This window comes from Salmo salar, unplaced genomic scaffold, assembly GCF_965601325.2.
Source record: "Salmo salar unplaced genomic scaffold, fSalSal1 ptg000335l, whole genome shotgun sequence".
In the NCBI taxonomy this organism is placed as follows: Eukaryota; Metazoa; Chordata; class Actinopteri; order Salmoniformes; family Salmonidae; genus Salmo; species Salmo salar.
Window position 1 is genome coordinate 457,917 of NW_027675353.1, and position 13,299 is coordinate 471,215.

The window sequence follows — 13,299 nt, forward strand, 5'->3', positions numbered from 1 at the left end:
TCTCTCCCAGACATGTTTAGGGTTGGAACTACCTTGCTGGGTGTTCTAGTGCCTCTAGCTTGGAGTTGTATTACCTTTCCTTTTTTGTGATGACACAGCCACAGTGTTTCACTTTTTAATATGTATAGTATTGCTTACTAGGTGTGTCCAATCAATTTTGTAACCACTCCCTCTCCAATTAGGGCTGATTGGAAAAGCTGTTAAAAAGAGGACATTGTATTATTTCTTTGTACTCCCTGACGAAGGCCATGCAGCCGAACCGCGTTGGATTTTTTTTTAAACATTGTTTCTATTGAACCTGCCATACTAATAAAGGCATTTTAATTCTTTATATGAAGAGTGCCTTGGTCCTCCTTTCTTTTTGATGACCTACTCACCCCTTTACCAAAGAGCACCTTCTGTCTACCAACATTTACTATTGTGTACCTTAGTAGCGCTTCCCTTCCTCCTCTTTCTACTAGTTGAAAATAACTTCTATTTCACATTATAATCAACTACAATGCTTCACCTTCACCAATATAAACATGGTGTCTACTGGCTGTCAACAACTATAAACAAGAAAAAATATATATATTCTCCCCACTAGCTTCTACAATACTCCTCTTCCTAAAACTCACTAGCTTCTAGAACTCTCATCCCCTTGGAACGAGCCCAAACAAAACTCATCTCCGACACGGAAAAACGTGTAGTCAAAATAAATTGTGATCTATAGCAACGCACTAGCTAAACGCAAAAAAACTAATCTTTTTGACTGCCCACCCTTGAGACAATCAGAAACCAAGTTGTCCTCACCACAGACATGTCTGATTTCAAGAGGAAACTCCTGCAATATCCATAGTAACTTTCCACCTCACTGCGGAGCTTCTCTCTCTATTCAGGGTTCACTAGATAGGCATGTTGTTGGAACGGGGCCCAGTCCCCAATGTCATGCTCTAGTACATTTGTGTTGGCACATCTGAGAATGAACCCTGATATTCTAAAAACAGGGCAACAATGTCATTATAATTGTACCAAAAAAATTGTCAGTTGGTTGCATAAATAATTATCACTACTAAATGTTACATGAAATGTAAATATTTGATTGCATAGTCATATTTTCAACGTCATTTTGCTAGATGGGATATCCCCAATGTCAAAACAGTTTTAACGTGTCCAAATCAATAACCAATATGCAGAAACAGTTTGTGATAAATTGAAAACCTAAACATAACATGTGCTATATACACAAACATCTGCCACAATAATTATATTACTTGTATTATTTAAAACAAGCACCTTATAAAACTGTACAAGCACCAGAAACACTGTTGTTTTGACAAGTAGCAATAAATCACTGATATCGATTAGGGGGGAAATCAGGTTGTACGTGCTGTTGAAACTAACATAACTAAAAAAACACATGGAAATGGGAGATATATTTCACCTCACTGGTTAGAGGACAACCTGCAGAAGACAGTCAGCTACATTTTGGACTGATACATTTAAATTTAGGGGTCCCTAAACAAAGGAACACAACACTTATTTGTCATAACTCATCGATATCATGTGGATTTTTTTTTCTTTTTACCGTTGTTTTACCAGTTAAGTTGACTGAGAACACATTCTCATTTACAGCAACAACCTGGGGAATAGTTACAGGGGAGAGGAGGGGAATGAACGAGCCAATTGTAAGCTGGGGATGATTAGGTGGCCGTGATGGTATGAGGGCCAGATTGGGAATTTAGCCAGGACACCGGGGTTAACACCCATACTCTTACAATAAGTGCAATGGGATCTTTAATGACCTCAGAGAGTCAGGACACCCGTTTAACGTCCCATCCGAAAGACTGCACCCTACACTGGGCAGTCACTGCCCTGGGGCATTGGGATATTGTTTAGACCAGAGGAAAGAGTGCCTCCGACTGGCCCTCCAACACCACTTCCAGCAGCATACGGTCTCCCATCCAGGGACTGACCAGGACCAACCCTGCTTAGCTTCAGAAGCAAGCAAGCAGTGGGATGCAGGGTGGTATGCTGCTGGCAATCAATTGTGCGAAAGGAGGGAGATGAGGTTACACGTCCTGTTAAAACGAACAGCTCAAAAACCACACGGAATCTGGGGATAATGTGTACATCCCTGGTCAGAGGACAATTTGTAGAAAACAGCTCGCTACATTTTGAAGTGTTGCATTTTGATTCAAGTGGGTCACCAACATGGTAAGTGTAACACAACTCTTTTTGTTAAATCACATAAATAGTAACTCTTCCATTTCAGAGCCTGGATTTTCCCCCTGAGGCTAATATCCATATCATGTTGAAATCAATAGAACAGGGGACAAACATTTAGGGTTCTACATTGTGACATCATTAAAATACTCCTTCTACAATGTTAAAACATTCTACATTGTGACATCATTAAAATACTCCTACTACAATGATAAAACATTCTACATTGTGACATCATTTCATTGACATCATGAAACAACTCCTTCATGTATTTTCTGATGTTTGATCAGAGGTCTTTTATCTGTGAATCTCTTGTCACATTGATCACAGCTATAAGGTTTCTCTCCTGTGTGTGTTCTCTGGTGTAGAGTCAGAGTGCTAGATGTAGTAAAACTCTTCCCACATTGACCACAGCTATAAGGTTTCTCTCCTGTGTGTGTTCTCTGGTGTTGAGTCAGAGTGCTAGATGTAGTAAAACTCTTCCCACATTGACCACAGCTATAAGGTTTCTCTCCTGTGTGTGTTCTCTGGTGTTTAGTCAGAGTGCTAGATGTAGTAAAACTCTTCCCACATTGACCACAGCTATAAGGTTTCTCTCCTGTGTGTGTTCTCTGGTGTAAAGTCAGATATCTAGATGTAGTAAAACTCTTCCCACATTGACCACAGCTATAAGATTTCTCTCCTGTGTGTGTTCTCTGGTGTAGAGTCAGAGTGAAAGATGCCGCAAACCTCTTCCCACATTGACCACAGATATAACGTTTCTCTCCTGTGTGTGTTCTCTGGTGCACTGTCAGCCCTCCAGATACACCAAAACTCTTCCCACATTGATCACACCTATAAGGTTTCTCTCCTGTGTGTGTTCTCTGGTGTAGAGTCAGAGAACCAGATTGACTAAAACTCTTCCCACATTGATTACAGCTATAAGATTTCTCTCCTGTGTGGATTCTCTGATGAATTTTAATGCCTGATGAGGTGAATCTCTTCCCACAGTCAGAGCAGCAGTGAGTTCTCTTCCCTGTGGGTCTCCGCTGGCGTTTCTTGAGGTGTTCTGATCTGGAGCAACTCTTCTCTGCCTCTTCAGCATCATGATGTTGCTGAGGCTCCCCAGAGGACCCACGACTGTCCCGCCTCTCTCCTGTGTGAACAACAAAGTCAGACAGATGATTAAAGGCCCACAACAGCGGTAATCCACTGTAAAAGGTGATGCCAACAGCGTAGCCATGATGTTGGACAACAATTGACGTCTGTAATGAATGTTAAAATTATTTGATATTTGCCTTAAAATGAGCAAGAATAGTCATATTTTGTCTTGTTTTCACATTCGTAGTGACATTGATGATTGTAGGCTAGAAATAAGTTATTCGTGTTGTTGAACCTCTAAGCAGTGTGCCAGACAAGTTTTGGTCTCCAATATAGGCCCCTTTCTGTGTTTGCTAAAATTGCGGCACGAGGGCGATGCACATGCAATTTGGTTGTAGAAACTCCTCCCTGCTAATGAGGAAACCGATAGTTACGGATGTACGATATCTGCCTGGAGCAAAAATGGTGAGCAAAGATTTTTGTTTTTCACAATGTATTCTGAATGTGAATGGGGGAAATTCAGGGGAGTAACCTCCATTTCCAGGTTGATGATGAGTTCATTTCACACTACCTTGGATTATAATTGTAAGGATATTTTTGAATGTCCTGTTTAATAAAATGTTTGCTAAAGCATTAAGAATTATGTGTAATTATTGAAGAACTGCGTTAATGACAGTATCCATTTGGGTGTTGTCAATAAAGTTAAGATTTTATTTATTTATTTAACCAGGTAGGCCAGTTGAGAACAAGTTCTCATTTACAACTGCGACCTGGCCAAGATAAAGCATAGCAGTGCGACACAAACAACACAGAGTTACAAGTGGGATAAACAAACGTACAGTCAATAACACGACAGAAAAATCTATATACAGTGTGTGCAAATGGATTAAGGAGGTAAGGCAATAAATAGGCCATAGTAGCAGAGTAATTACAATTTAGCAAATTAACCTCTATGGGCTAGGCGGGACGAATTCGTCCCACCTACGTAACAGCCACTGCTATCCTGTGGCGCGATTTTCAAAACCTTAAAAATCCTATTACTTCAATTTCTCAAACATATTACTATTTTACAGCCATTTAAAGATAAGACTCTCGTTAATCTAACCACACTGTCCGATTTCAAAAAGGCTTTACAACGAAAGCAAAACATTAGATTATGTCAGCAGAGTACCAAGCCAGAAATAATCAGACACCCATTTTTCAAGCCAGCATATAATGTCACCAAAACCCAGAAGACAGCTAAATGCAGCACTCACCTTTGATGATCTTCATCAGATGACAACCCTAGGACATTATGTTATACAATACATGCATGTTTTGTTCAATCAAGTTCATATTTATATCAAAAAACAGCTTTTTACATTAGCATGTGACGTTCAGAACTAGCATACCCCCCGCAAACTTCAGGGGAATTCGCTAACATTTTACTAAATTACTCACGATAAACGTTCACAAAAAGCATAACAATTATTTTAAGAATTATAGATACAGACCTCCTCTATGCACTCGATATGTCCGATTTTAAAATAGCTTTTTGGTGAAAGCACATTTTGCTATATTCTAAGTACATAGCCCAGGCATCACGGGCTCGCTATTTAGACACCCGGCAAGTTTAGCACTCACCATAATCATATTTACTATTATAAAAGTTTCATTACCTTTTGTTGTCTTCGTCAGAATACACACCCAGGACTGCTACTTCAATAACAAATGTTGGTTTGGTCCAAAATAATCCATCGTTATATCCGAATAGCGGCGTTTTGTTCGTGCGTTCCAGACACTATCCGAAATAGTAAAGAAGTGTCACGCGCATGGCGCAATTCGTGACAATAAAATTCTAAGTATTCCATTACCTTACTTCGAAGCATGTCAACCGCTGTTTAAAATCAATTTTTACGACATTTTTCTCGTAGAAAAGCGATAATATTCCGACAGGGAATCTCCTTTTCGGCAAACAGAGGAAAAAATCCCAAAGGCGGGGGCGGTCGGGGTCACGCGCATAAGCCAGTGTCTCTTGATCGGCCACTTGAGAAAGGCGATAATGTGTTTCAGCCTGGGGCTGGAATGACGACATTCTGTTTTTTCCCGGGCTCTGAGCGCCTATGGACGACGTGGGAAGTGTCACGTTAGAGCAGAGATCCTTAGTAAATGATAGAGATGGAAAAGAAGTTCAACAAATGGTCAGACAGGCCACTTCCTGTAAAGGAATCTCTCAGGTTTTGACCTGCCATTTGAGTTCTGTTATACTCACAGACACCATTCAAACAGTTTTAGAAAATTTAGGGTGTTTTCTATCCATATGTAATAAGTATATGCATATTCTAGTTACTGGGTAGGAGTGGTAACCAGATTAAATCGGGTATGTTTTTTATCCAGCCGTGTCAATGCTGCCCCCTAGCCCTAACAGGTTAAAATGGTGTAAAATAATCATATGTTTGAGAAATTTAAGTTATAGCATTTTTGAGGTATTTGTATTTCACGACACGCGATTCCACTGGCTGTTGACCTCGCCTAGACAGGTTAACCTCTCTCGGGTATGTGGGACGAATCGTCCCACCTAGTCAACAGCCAGTGGAATCGAGTGGCGCGAAATACGAAAAACCTTAAAAATGCTATTACTTCAATTTCTCAAACATATGACTTTATGTGATTCATATGATGTATGTCGTGACAAAAAAATTCAAAATATTCCATTACGCTGTTTAAAATCAATTTTTATGCTATTTTTCTCGTAAAATAGCGATAATATTCCAACCGGGCGTAGTTGTTTTCGGTCAAAGGCTGAAAGAAAAACATGGCCACTTCTCGGGGCCGCGCATCTCCTGTCTCTGAGCCACCAGCCTGACCCCTCACAAACAGCACTCCTGTACCTAGCCCAGAGACAGCAGAGCTCTCATTCCACTTTCTGGCACCTTCAGAGAGCCTATGGGAGCCTTAGAAATTGTCACGTTACAGCAGAGATCCTGTATTTTCGACAGAGATGCTACAGAAGCACAAGAAATGGTCAGAGAGGGCACTTCCTGTATGAAATCTTCTCATGTTTTGGCCTGCCATATGAGTTCTGTTATACTCACAGACACCATTCAAACAGTTTTATAAACTTTAGAGTGTTTGCTATCCAAATCTACTAATTATATGCATATTCTCGTTTCTGGAAAAGAGCAGTAACCAGTTTAAATCGGGTACGTTTTTTTATCCGGCCGTGAAAATACTGCCCCCTACCCTAGAGAGGTTAACACAGTGTCCAAAGAAGGGCCAGATGTATACAGAATGGTGTCGTCTGAGTAGAGGTGGATCAAGGAATCACCCGCAGCAAGAGCAACATCGTTGGTATATACAGAGAAAAGAGCCGGTCCGAGAATTGAACCCTGTGGTACCCCCACAGAGACTGCCAGAGGTCCGGACAACAGGCCCTCCGATTTGACACATTGAATTCTATCTAAGAAGTAGTTGGTGAACCAGGCGAGTCAGTCATTTGAGAAACCAAGACTGTTGAGTCTGCCGATAAGAATACAGTGATTGACAGAGTCGAAAGCCTTGGCCAGGTCGGAGAAGAGGGCTGTACAGTACTGTCTTTTATCGATGGCGGTTATGATATCGTTTAGTACCTTGAGTGTGGCTGAGGTGCACCCGTGTCCAGCTCGGAAACCGGATTGCACAGCGGAGAAGGTACGGTGAGATTCGAAATGGTCAGTGATCTGTTTGTTAACTTGGATGTTGATGACTTTAGAAAGGCAGGGCATGATGGATATAGGTCTGTAACAGTTTGGGTCTAGAGTGTCACCCCCTTTGAAGAGGGGGATGACCGCGGAAGTGTTCCAATCTTTAGGAATCTCGGACGATACGAAAGTGAGGTTGAACAGACTAGTAATAGGGGTTGCCACAATGGCGGCGGATAATTTTAGAAAGAGAGGGTCCAGGTTTTGCAACTCTTTCAGAACATCAGCTATCTGGATTTGGGTGAAGGAGAAGATGGGGAGGCTTGGGCAAGTAGCTGCGGGGGGTGGGGAGCTGTTGGCCGGGGTTGGGGTAGCCAGGAGGAAAGCATGGCCAGCCGTCGGGAAATGCTAATTGAAATTCTCAATTATTGTGGAGTTATCGGTGGTGAGTGTTTCCTAGCCTCAGTGCAGTGGGCAGCTGGAAGGAGGTGCTCTTATTCTCCATGGACCTTACAGTGTCCCAAAACTTTTTGGAGTTAGAGCGACAGGATAAAAATTTCTGTTTGAAAAAGCTAGCCTTTGCTTTCCTAACTGACTGTGAATTGGTTCCTGACTTCCCTGAAAAGTTGCATATCGCGGGCAGTATTCAATGCTAGTGCAGTACGCCACAGGATGTTTTTGTGCTGGTCGAGGGCAGTCAGGTATGGAGTGAACCAAGGGCTATATCTGTTCTTAGTTCTACATTTTTTGAAAGGGGCTTATTTAAAGCATCAGACAAGTTACGTACATATAGTTGATTTTATTAAAACACATGGAGCGATTGGTAGAAAGAACAGATGACTCTTGGTTGACCAAGATGTATTTTAGGTGAGGACAGCACTAGAACATGATTTTGGGGCTCCCGAGTGGCACAGCGGTCTAAGACACTGCATCTCAGTGCTAGAGGCGTCACTACAGGCTGTATCACAACCGGCCGTGATTGGGAGTCCCATAGGGTGGTGCACAATTGGCCCAGCGTCGTCCGGGGTAGGCCATCATTGGAAATAAGAATTTGTTCTTAACTGACTTGCCTAGTTAAATAAAGGTTACATTTAAATAAATAAGTGTTTTTTGACAAACCGTTTTTTACAAACCCGTCAAGGCTCCAAATTTGAGAAGGGTTTAAAACAAAGGTTTCAAACCAATGCATGAATGTTATTGAATCTAGGTATGTTTCGCCTTTAATGTAATGACATGAAAAAAATTGGCTGAATATTATACAATGACTTATCAACAGCTGTAATAATTTGACCCGCACAGGAAATCTACACTGGTAATTCTATAATATACTATATAGCCTAGAAACCTGGTTAAACAATCAATATGACATCATGGATGAATTCTAGAATATACTATATATCCTAGAAACCTGGTTAAACTATCATTATGACATCATGGATGAATTCTAGAATATACTATATAGCCTAGAAACCTGGTTAAACTATCATTATGACATCATGGATGAATTCTAGAATATACTATTTATCCTAGAAACCTGGTTAAACTATCATTATGACATCATGGATGAATTCTAGAATATACTATATAGCCTAGAAACCTGGTTAAATTATCATTATGACATCATGGATGAATTCTAGAATATACTACATAGCCTAGAAACCTGGTTAAACTATCATTATGACATCATGGATGAATTCTAGAATATACTATATAGCCTAGAAACCTGGTTAAACTATCATTATGACATCATGGATGAATTGTAGAATATACTATATAGCCTAGAAACCTGGTTAAACTATCATTATGACATCATGGATGGCCAGTCTTTGTATTTATAGTGTAGTCCATTCAGGGGGTAGTCCTGGGCTGAACTCAATCCTGGATCCAGCGACTGTCAAGACAACACCTTATAACTGTTACACCAAGATGTCTGAACTTCTTGACGAGGTCGCTAGGTGTTGGGTTACGGTTGCTACAATAGCTTTCTCTATGAATTTGAGAGTGGTTACACTCCTCCTTCCCCCATCCCTCAGCTGTTTACCAAACCAAGCCTCTGGGCAGCCATTTTGTTACTGTTGAAAAAGCCCACACAACCCAGCAATCTGCAGTTCAAACAACAACAAAGCTGTCATTCCACCACTGTTTTGGTAATAAGATGATTATGGGGTTGGAGAAATGTAACTACAGACAGACAGACCTATGGATGCAAGGACTGACCATCCATGATATCAACATTATAGTTTTAACCATGTTGAGGCTATACAGTGTTGATTTACATTGTTTCTAGACATTGGAGTAAAAAAAGTTTATTTGGGGTTCTGATGGGGTACAACAGTTGAACTAAGCTCATGAGACGTGTGTTATATTCTTCAAGAATACATGGCTATAAAAAAATCATTAAAAAGTCACAATATGGATGTAAAAATTGCAGATTTCCCCTTTAACACCACACATCAGTTAAACAACTGCAGAGTTTGTGCCTCTGTATTTAAGACAGTACTTACTAGTGTTAATCAGGGCCCGTTCATCGTTAGAACCATTGGATGCCTTAACATGCCTTTGGGAAACCGGGCCCAGATATCCAGATTCTTCCTCTTCTTCCTTCTTCGATGTGACAGTCATCTCCCCCTCCTCCTCTTTCACTCCAAAAACTGCATCCTCCTCTTCTTTTACTGTAACATCCTCCTCCATCACTCTGAACGCGTCTTCCTCTTCTTTCACTGTAACATCTTTCTCTTCTTCTTTCACGGTAACAGCCTCACCCTCCACTTGTTTTTGTATTGAAACAGCCTCCTCTTCCTCCTCCTCTTTGACGAGAGCTTCTTTCTCCGTCCAGCAGACATCTTCTTTAACAGGAGGAGAGTAGCTTAGTGAGCACATGGTCGGGGATGTTAGCTAGCTAGGCTAATGCTAACTTAACCAGCCCGCTAGCTGACCAATAACAAAAACACCGTAAATATGAAATTAAATCGGATAACTAACTAGACGACAGAAGTGGGTTTAAAACACAGTGGCTAATATACACTAAAGCATCTAAAGAGCTTTATTGTTCGGCTATTTTGTCTAGCGAGCTACCGTGGTGTCTGACTAACTGTTGCTACTGTTGAAAGAAGCTTTCCGTCCACTACATTATACGTCACACCAACAGCATTACCTTAAATTCCCACACCGCCATCTGCTGACTGGAGTGGGTAACGCAGTTGAGTAAAATGTTTATTTTATTGTCAGACAAAAAGTTAAAGTGTAGGAAGCATGAGTTTTTACTCACCAGCGTAACAACACAGTGTGGTTAAAGACCTAGTAAGCTAGTTGTAGTCACGATATGGTTACCTATAAGTACAAACAGCTATGTTTTTGCATTATTACAAATGTATTAACTTATTTCGGGAAATCTTCTAAACTACCCACAATGCACTATTTCCCAACGTCATATGTATTATCAACTCTATGCTACCGAGTTTGTATGCCAGTGTAACGGTGTAATGAAGTTACATTTAAAAAATGTATTTAACCATTATTTAACCAGGCAAGCCAGCTAAGAACAAATTCTTATTTACAATGACCGACCTACCCCTGCCAAACCCCTGCCAAACCCTAACCCAGACGATGCTGGGCCACTGTGCGTTGCCCTATGGGACTCCCTGTCACGGCCTGTTATGATACAGCCTAGTTTTGAACCAGGGTCTGTAGTGATGCCTCTAGCACTGAGATGCAGGACCTTAGACTGCTGCTCGTGTCTTTACATTACAGTCAGTGATAAAGGTATGGGAATCTGGGTAATCCAAAGCAGATTTATGGAGAATTTGAAAATTGAGTGGTCCTGGGATAGAAATGTATGAAGTTGACATTAGATCATAAACCATCCACTTTTTAAATCATACATTAGCAATTTATGTTTTAGTAACTTCTGTTGTTGGTTTGGCCTCTCTTTATATGTTATTTGCCGAATCTCAGTTTTCCATGTGGGTTTTATGCTAAAGTTCCCTCTATCAAGTTGGTAGCAAACTGGAAAATGCATCTTCTTTAGGAGTGCTATTTATATCCTGATCATTCATCCACACTGCATCTTCTTTAGGAGTGCTATTTATATCCTGATCATTCATCCACACTGCATCTTCTTTAGGAGTGCTATTTATATCCTGATCATTCATCCACACTGCATCTTCTTTAGGAGTGCTATTTATATCCTGATCATTCATCCACACTGCATCTTCTTTAGGAGTGCTATTTATATCCTGATCATTCATCCACACTGCATCTTCTTTAGGAGTGCTATTTATATCCTGTCACTACTGATCATTCATCCACACTGCATCTTCTTTAGGAGTGCTATTTATATCCTGATCATTCATCCACACTGCATCTTCTTTAGGAGTGCTATTTATATCCTGATCATTCATCCACACTGCATCTTCTTTAGGAGTGCTATTTATATCCTGATCATTCATCCACACTGCATCTTCTTTAGGAGTGCTATTTATATCCTGATCATTCATCCACACTGCATCTTCTATAGGAGTGCTATTTATATCCTGATCATTCATCCTCACTGCATCTTCTTTAGGAGTGCTATTTATATCCTGATCATTCATCCTCACTGCATCTTCTTTAGGAGTGCTATTTATATCCTGATCATTCATCCACACTGCATCTTCTTTAGGAGTGCTATTTATATCCTGTCGACTACTGATCATTCATCCACACTGCATCTTCTTTAGGAGTGCTATTTATATCCTGATCATTCATCCACACTGCATCTTCTTTAGGAGTGCTATTTATATCCTGTCGACTACTGATCATTCATCCACACTGCATCTTCTTTAGGAGTGCTATTTATATCCTGATCATTCATCCTCACTGCATCTTCTTTAGGAGTGCTATTTATATCCTGATCATTCATCCACACTGCATCTTCTTTAGGAGTGCTATTTATATCCTGTCGACTACTGATCATTCATCCACACTGCATCTTCTTTAGGAGTGCTATTTATATCCTGATCATTCATCCACACTGCATCTTCTTTAGGAGTGCTATTTATATCCTGTCGACTACTGATCATTCATCCACACTGCATCTTCTTTAGGAGTGCTATTTATATTCTGATCATTCATCCACACTGCATCTTCTTTAGGAGTGCTATTTATATCCTGTCGACTACTGATCATTCATCCACACTGTGTGTCTCATCAATGCAGGTAATTTATGACATGTATAAAGTATGTGTTTTATAAACTCATGAACTCCAGCCAGTTTATCAGCCCGGTTCTGTTAGTTTAGGTGGATTATACTTCTTCACCACCAGAGGGGGACGTTGAGTAATATTCCAGGTTAATTTGATATATTTTGATACTAAAATGGATGACAGTTTATTCTGATGTTGTGAATATGAGATTACACATGGAAACTATGTATTTATTTTATTATAGTAAATTAGGAATTATTAGGAACTGTTAAATCCACTATATGATCATAATAACTTTGACAGACATCTTGATTGTTTTTTGTTAGTATATTATAGGGCAGATTTATGGAGAGTTGCTGTGGGAGTGCTATTTATATCCCGTCACTACTGATCATTCATCCATACTGTGTGTGTCCCATCATTTCAGCTTTGGAAATAAATGAACTGTCCATCCATTGCTCCTTCCTGTGTTGACTCACTGACTTGAGAGACGGGACCAGGAAGGTCACACTAGGTTGATATCTAGCTCAAGCTTGCAAACGTTAGTCACACCTCATGCTTTTCATGAACTGTGTGGTTGTGTTATCTAGAGGGAACCCGTTAGCACAGTAGCTCTGGTGCCTCTTGCCGTGGGATATCAACCTGCTTGCTGGTTTTTTTGTTTTTTTTGTTGACACAACAGGCTGAAAAGCGTCAATGCTTCAGGAAGCTTTGTTTCCCCATCACTACTTTTCAGCATATTCTCTGTGAAGTCGACTACGGGATTTTTGTCACTTTTTCCACCTTGGCTTACTGCTAGCGCACTAGCTGACTGACTTCTGGAATCTATCTATTTTGGATGTTGAGGATTTTCCCAGCCATCATTCTGTATGTCTCTGCTCTTTTGATCTGCAGTTATGTTTTAGTTGGGTTTTGTTAATCGGGTTCTAACTGGTCTCTTGTAGTTGGGCTCCAGCTCGCTGACCATAACTAGTTGGCTAAATAGCTAATGTTAGCTGGCTGGCTAAGATAACTGCATATAGCTAACATTCTTTGATATTTGGTTAGATAGCGTTATGTATTTCCAAAACGTTGGTTTAAACGATTGGTTTAATTTGAAGTTCTTTCTGTTGTTGTTTACATCACAGGGAATAGACCGGTCTTCCATATTACATCACACCTGCCTTTGGCAT

General features: G+C 40.4%; 1 protein-coding gene across 1 annotated transcript; it reads right to left on the reverse strand.

The window, feature by feature from the left end:
• Positions 1–1,058: 1,058 nt before the first annotated feature.
• LOC145875772 (uncharacterized) lies at positions 1,059–13,299 on the reverse strand. The gene is made up of 2 exons (XM_082971586.1): positions 13,287–13,299; positions 1,059–3,340 (listed from the first exon to the last, which is right to left on the reverse strand). The coding sequence occupies exons 1-2, from the start codon at positions 13,297–13,299 to the stop codon at positions 2,454–2,456; spliced, it is 900 nt and encodes a 299-aa protein (XP_082827712.1). The 3' UTR covers positions 1,059–2,453.